At 41.9% G+C, this 6,967-nt stretch overlaps 1 protein-coding gene across 5 annotated transcripts in view; it reads left to right on the plus strand.

Moving 5' to 3' along the window:
* The window catches only part of chtopa (chromatin target of PRMT1a), a 19,792-nt gene extending 13,022 nt beyond the window's left edge, over positions 1-6,770 (plus strand). Inside the window, exons 2-6 of one of the 5 annotated variants that reach the window (XM_015015611.1) lie at positions 299-387; positions 1,401-1,551; positions 3,596-3,767; positions 3,855-4,001; positions 6,348-6,770. In XM_015015611.1, the coding sequence (XP_014871097.1) occupies positions 323-387; positions 1,401-1,551; positions 3,596-3,767; positions 3,855-4,001; positions 6,348-6,550 (738 nt within the window). In that variant the 5' untranslated portion in view covers positions 299-322 and the 3' untranslated portion in view covers positions 6,551-6,770. Of the gene's footprint in view, positions 1-298; positions 659-1,400; positions 1,552-3,595; positions 3,768-3,854; positions 4,002-6,347 lie in introns of those variants that run through there. The other 4 variants (XM_015015612.1, XM_015015613.1, XM_015015614.1 and 1 more) reach the window with 4 other exon arrangements.
* The last annotated feature ends 197 nt before the right edge of the window (positions 6,771-6,967 follow it).

A 6,967-nucleotide genomic window follows, 5' to 3' on the forward strand; every position in this document is an offset into this window, starting at 1 on the left:
AACAATGTCCGAGAATATTGCCTACTAGCATAAGCTAAGGTTAATGTTAGCCACAAAGTTTAAGTAAAACTCACCTTCGTATCAGTAAATGTATAACGAGGCATGCATCTAAAACCTTTCTCCAGCTTACTTGTTGGGGCTTCGGATCGATGTACAAACCGTGGCCAAGCCCTGCAAGCACCTCGTGTAAAAGGGCATTTTCAATAGATCGGAAACAATCGAGCCGCTTTTCCCCAAACGCGGAAGCTGAGGTGCAAAGAGCCCATTGCTTAGTGATGTCTTTTTTTCTGTTTTCCAGGATTCTACAATCAAACTTCTCAAAATGAGTGCTGCTGCATCCCAAAAAGTGGTCCTGAAAAGCACCACCAAAGTGTCTCTCAATGAGCGGTGAGGCACCATGCAAAGACCAACTTTGGCTTGTTAAGATTGTAATCTCTTCAAGAGGCTGCTGTGTGGGACTGAACCCAACATGGATACTGTTCTGACCCTTCCCAGTGTGTGCACTGCTCATTCAACATTGTCCGTATCAGTATTTTCTAACACATTGGGTGGATTTAATGTCAAAGCCATACTAGGTAAAAGAGGGCTGCCCAGGCTAACTTACTTGTGTAAGCAGTGTATACATGTAGATAAGGGAAAAGGGTAGCGGTCATGCATGGTAAGCTGTTAACCCTGTGCTGAAACACACCACTGTCCATGGCAAGCTCTCATGTTTATGAGCACACAGAACTGTATACATGATGTATACATTTTTAAAGATGAGCAGGAGGGCTCAAACAGGACTGAGAAGTACTGCAGCTCCATGTGCTACTGATTCATGTTTTTCTCTCTCAATGAAGCGTATGCTAATTTATTCACACATTCTATTATTGTTTCTCTCTCCTTAAAATTCACAAACTCAGTCCAAGCCTGGACGTGACAGAACTTTTATTTCTTTCCCCCTTGACCTTCCCTGCCCAACACCACACATTCAGTGGGCTCTTTGCAAGTCACGGTCCATGCTGTAAGTGGCTGAGTCGCAACTAATGTCCTGGGCCTCTGCTGTAGCATGGTGAAATCCCTGCCAATCAGCTGGAGGCCTGTAAGTGGCAAAGTGTAGCTCTTTTTCTAAAACCTTTTGTCTCGTCTTTAGATCTGTTTTCTCACCTTTTTTTTCTAATTCACCTCTCCTGTGTAAAATTGTAATGCTAAGCCTAAACATGAATAATTTATGAATAATTTAGTATATTATGCAAAAGAAAAAAGGTGCCCTCTAATAATCAGAAATGAGCCCTGACAATCTTTATAGCCGCATCTATAATGTGAATAATAACTTTGATGTGGAACCATGCTTCCTCCTCCTGCTCCCATCCCATCCCTGTCTTTTACTTCCTTCCTCTTCTTCCCTCCCACATCTGAAGCTTCACTAACATGCTGAAGAACAAGCAGCCTACTGCAGTAAGCATTCGAGCCACCATGCAACAGCAGCATTTGGCTAGTGCCCGCAATCGCCGGTTGGCCCAGCAGATGGAGAACCGGCCCTCAGTCCAGGCAGCTCTAAATCATAAGCAGGTAAGATGAAACATCTGATCTTTTGATTTCCTTTTCTGCATAGTGGGTCGTGGTGTTTGGTCAGAAAAAAGGCTGAACCACTTGTTTGGGTTTTGGCTCTCTTGGAATAGGCTACTGAACAGGTAACATAAACTACGGCCTAGTAAGGTTACCGTGACTAAATCAAGTTCCGATAATGGTCTGCTGAAGCTCTACTCCCTTTTATTACGTAATAATAAAACTAAAAATTGCTCTGTAGCCAAAATAACTTGTTGCCAGTAGTTAATTTTCTCCAGAAGCACTGTAAAAATATTGAATCTTGTTTTTACAGCTCAAGTGAGTTAAGGAGATGGATCAGCCTGCTCTTGCATCAGGGGAACTTCCTGGTGAATAAAATAAAATTAAGACAAAGCCTCAGCTAGTCTCAGTGGTTACAGTTTGAAGTAATACAAGTACAGTGGTGTGAGAAAGTGCTTACCCCTTCCAGATTTCCTATTTTGTTTTGCATCGTTGTCACACTTAAGACTTTCAGAACATCTAACCAATTCAAATGTTAGTCAAAGACAGACGTACACACAAAATGCAGTTTTATTCATTATTAAGGAAGAAAAAAATTGAAACCTACATTGCATATTATCAAGTTGAGCAGCAGTTACCCGTACCAACTGCATAGATGTAAGAGGTTTTTTTTTATATGTGCCTATGTTTCTAGAACATAACAAAACTGGAGTAGTATCCTGAGTGATAAATAGATGAGTAAATAAACAAAGTCTCAATCAATTCTTAGGATGCAGCAAATGGTTTGAGTGTCCTGAATCTCCTCTCTGTCCAGAGTCTCATCATTGTTTATTATCAGACCCACTAAGGTGGCATCATCTGCAAACTTCAGAACCCTGTTAGAAGAGTGGATGGCCACACAGTTATGTGTGAACAGAGGAAAATGAACCAGACAAAGTACATAGCCCTGTGGTGTGTCTGTATTGAGGACCAGGATGGATGATGTTTACATACTTTAAAGCTAAAGCATTTAAAAGAAGGATGTCCCAATCCTGACTCGATTGGAGTCAGGAGTTAAATCATGATCAGGGGATATGTACCCTGAGGACAAATGGTACAGAGTCAGAATATTATTATTTATCACAATAACTTAACACAATAACTTCCGGGACAATTTATCTTCCAGTAACATTTGTTATCTTGACAGGCCTTGAAGCAATCAGTCTAACAGCAAGCTCAGCTTGGAGAGGAGATCCACTCCATTCTGTTTCCACATTGCGATGGAATCATGCAAGCACATGATTAAATATGTGAAAAAAGGAGCATTAGGCAGATCTGAATCTCCACTGAATTACACAAAGGGATATTGATTGATATTTGGGAAGATATTTGCAATTGTTTAATTTTCAAATCTCATGTGAAATAAATTGATATACAGAGCCACCATCTATTCCAAACCACTATAAAAACAGAAGCAAGTGTTAATAGGACTAAGTGTACATAGAAGGGGACCCAACACCTGTTCAAGTGAGTGGGAGATGGCCAGGCTTTTACTTCAAATGAAACTGTTGACAATAAAAAGCATGGGTTAACTGTTGAGCTTATCCTAATTTGACCGCTGCTCTCATACTGAACAAATACATTTAAATGCTCTATTCCTATACGTATTTTCTATTAATTTTCTAAACCACAAGCTTTGAAATAGTTTAAAGATTTTATTAGTGCCCTTCCTGAAGCTTTGACTTCATTGGAATGTTATGCTCCTTCCAAGTTGTAACTCTATAACCATTGGGTTTGGAGCCAATATTTTAGGGCAACCCCCATGCTTGCTGACTGCCCTTCTGTTTTGCCAACAAGTAGAGGAAGCACATTGCCCTTTAAGTATGATTCTGCTCCATAATTAGTCTAAATGACCTGAGTATATATGAAGAAGCAGCTTCATTCACCATTTATTTAAAGTGGATATTTTTCTTATGGCTTTCCATGATGTAAACTTTAATGATTGGTTGTTCCAGGTTGAATTTTCCTGTGTTGATTGTCACAAATGCATCTCCTTAACTCATGTCAGAGCCTAAAGCAACGCCTGGGTAAGGGTAGCATCCAAGCCAGACTAGGCCGGCCCATAGGAGTTCTAATGCGTGGAGGACCTGCTGGGAGCAGAGGTGGCTTGCGGGGACTGGCCAGAGGAGGATTTAGAGGAGTCAGAGGAGGAATCATGCGAGGGGCTTTGTCCCTGAGGGGTGTGTATCTACAGCTTTGCAGCCGATGAAGCTAAATGATGATTTTGCAAGATATGAGCTAAGATACAATGGCTTTTATTAATTCAGGAAAGCGAATTCCTACAGGTGGCCCCATGCGAGGCCGGGGTATAGCTAGCCGCATGCCGATCCGTAGAGGAGGCCGCTACCGTGGAGCACCTTCTGGGCGAGGAGGAGTGATGTCCAGAGGAGCAGGTCGAGGTGGAGTAGCAAGAGGCAAGAGCTGACTTGCTTTTTTTATTCTTTTTTTTTTTTTTAATTAACCAAGAGTAGTTGCCATCTCACCATAGAGAACATAAGCCCCTTTTGCACTGCACAGCTGAACCCGGGTCGGCCCGACTTCGAAGTCGTTTTTGCATTAGCACTTCCAGACCGGTACCACCCAGCTCCCTGGAACCATGAGAGCTGCGGTTCCAATCGGGCCGGCCAGACCGGGCCTGTTGGAGTTAGCTGTTGATTGGTTCATTGGCTGTGGGGGCGGAACAAAGACCAGATCTCTGGATCAGAGGAGCACTAGACTTTCTCTATGGCTGCATCATAATCTATTCTTACCCTAATTGTGCTGATTACAATCGCCTCTTCAGCCAAAGATTATAATGGTAAATGTAAATAACATTTCTCCAATTGAACCGATCAGAAGTCGGCTAGGCTAACGGTTTTCAATGTGGGCGGTACCGCCCCCCGGAGGCCGTTTAGAGGGCGGCAGGGGGCACTGGCAGAAATTTTTACAAAAGGGTGGGCTCTGGGATTCCTTTGGGGGGCATTTGATTGAAGGTAAACTTTACACCTTAAATGCACAACAATACCAGTTTAGACTTTGAAAACTAAGACTGTATTGTGTAACATTAAATCATGCTTATCTGCAACGGTATCGATAGCAGCTCTTCTTCTTCAGTGTTTGTAGCTTCTTGACGCAGCTGCTATTGATGTAGCTTCACTGCATCAATTCAGCGTTACACCGGCTGATGACGTTGCTGTGATTCACTTTGTCTGGCATTTTTGTGCATATGTTTTGGCAGTTCTGTGATCATGTCAAAGCAGCAACTTATATTAAAAAGTGTTTTATTTACATTTGAAAGCTGCCCGCTTCCATGGAAGGACAACAGAAAATCGCTCTTATAAACATGTAATTACTAAAATCACCCTCACTGTGTATCCCTCTGAAAAATGAACCCATTTAAATAAAGAAATCCCTCCATGGTGATACCACAATAGAGAGCGTTCATTTTATAGCGTTAACATCGGTGCAGCAAGTGGTCCGGTATAAAACGGGTGTGATAGAACAACGGTGCCACAGCACTTTTAAATTTCAATAATCAGAATACCGAAATTGTTTCCATTGTTTTAAAAGGTTTATGTGAGTCTGCCTTTTCCCCATCGATACATTTTCCGAACGCTGCGCACCATAGGGGGTTAAAAAAAAAAAAGATGTGCACATTGCGCAAAACTGAAACAGGAGAAGCGGAACATAAAACGGAGTGATGAACTAGATGTGAATTATGGCATAAAAACAGAGAATCCGACGCTGAACAGTGAACAATCAACGCATGATGTGAAACGCATGATGATTAGGAGGCGCAGCAGGTGATGAGTGAAGATTACTGATGGTGAGCGTCAATAAATGATAAGTGATGCCCCTCCTGAAAGCTCTGGTTTGCACAGTTAATGCCATGTGGGTGAAATTTTATGGATGATACTCTGATGTCCCATTCTCCTGAAGGCAGCACAGAGCTTCACCACCAGAAACTCACAGAAACACTGTAGAGAAGAAGAGTTATGATTAATCTAGTTACAGTTCTATCCATGTTTTAATGTTGCAGAGCTCAGTCGTTTTGCAAATAGTTCAAAGTTTAAACTGGCATGTTGTACATCTTTTATCTGCTCATTTATTTAACAACTACAAAATGGCACAGAACAAGAATATTTTTTCCACTCTGATTGGCTGCTGTTAGGCCTACCAATTTAAAGTTGAATGTTCATTGCATTTTTCATAGACGCCTGTGAAAATAATTTCTATTTCCATGGCTTTTTTGTTCTCTGGGAAATTATTTTTGATGATAAATACAGAAACAAGCATAAAAATCAAAACATCTACAATAGTGATAATATTAATAGTAAAATAATAGTCAGTGCAAAGTAGCCTACAAATTCTTTGGTGGGGGCGGTGAGGGACCTGGATAAAGGCTAGGGGGGCGCTGGCCCAAAAAAGGTTTAGAAACACTGGGCTCAGAGACAACATTCAGATGAGATTTTTTTCCCGTTAAATGTAAAGCTGAGATAAATGTTTCTCTCAGCTTCCTTGCTCATGAGCGCATACAGAAAAAGTGGGATGGGAGACCCAAGAAGAAAACTGTTCTGTGGTCGCTGGGGAGATCGCCTCGGTAGCTTTAGCAACAAGTCGATTTATGTGACGTATCCAACACAATGCAAAACGACCAGAGCCATAGCACCAATGGGACCGGGTCGAACGGAGCCGGGCTGGGCCAGGCCAGACCCTGCAGTGCAAAAAGGGCTATAATGTCACTTAAAAAAAATTATGTTGCTTTGTGTGTTGTTGTACAGGCCGTGGTGGACTTCGTGGACGTGGTGGATTCGCTGGTAGAGGAGGACGTGGTCGTGGGCGGGGTAGAGGAAGTGGTCGGCCAGCTGTAACCCGTGAACAGCTCGACAACCAACTTGATGCCTATATGTCAAAGACCAAAGGTCACCTGGACGCAGAGCTGGATGCTTACATGGCCCAGGCAGACCCAGACAGCATGGAGTAAAGGACTGAATATGAACTGTGTAGTTGAAGTCAGGGCTATAGTTTAGCAGTAGATGGAACTGCTGACAAAAGAAGCAGTGTCGCCTGACCAATATTAAACACTGCAATAGCTACCTGTTGGAAGAACCCTTTCATTGTGGAATAGTCCTGATGTCTACAGAGCTTGATTCTTCATCGGTAGCAAATTTTTTTTTTTTTGAGTCAAAACTTGTAAAACTGGTCCATGATCCTGGAGATGTCCCTCCTGTGAAATCCATTTATTATTTCTGAAATGATTTTACTGTTTTTTGTTGTTGTTTTTTTTTGCTTAGACCTTTGGAGGAGATTGGTTGACGTGTCTTAACAACTGTATTTGGAAAACATTGTTTAAATTATGCATCAGATTGTCAGAAAAGAGTTTTAAGTCTTTTTTTTTTTT

Source organism: Poecilia latipinna, unplaced genomic scaffold, assembly GCF_001443285.1.
Source record: "Poecilia latipinna isolate Pla-1442-1.1 unplaced genomic scaffold, P_latipinna-1.0 Scaffold1934, whole genome shotgun sequence".
In the NCBI taxonomy this organism is placed as follows: Eukaryota; Metazoa; Chordata; class Actinopteri; order Cyprinodontiformes; family Poeciliidae; genus Poecilia; species Poecilia latipinna.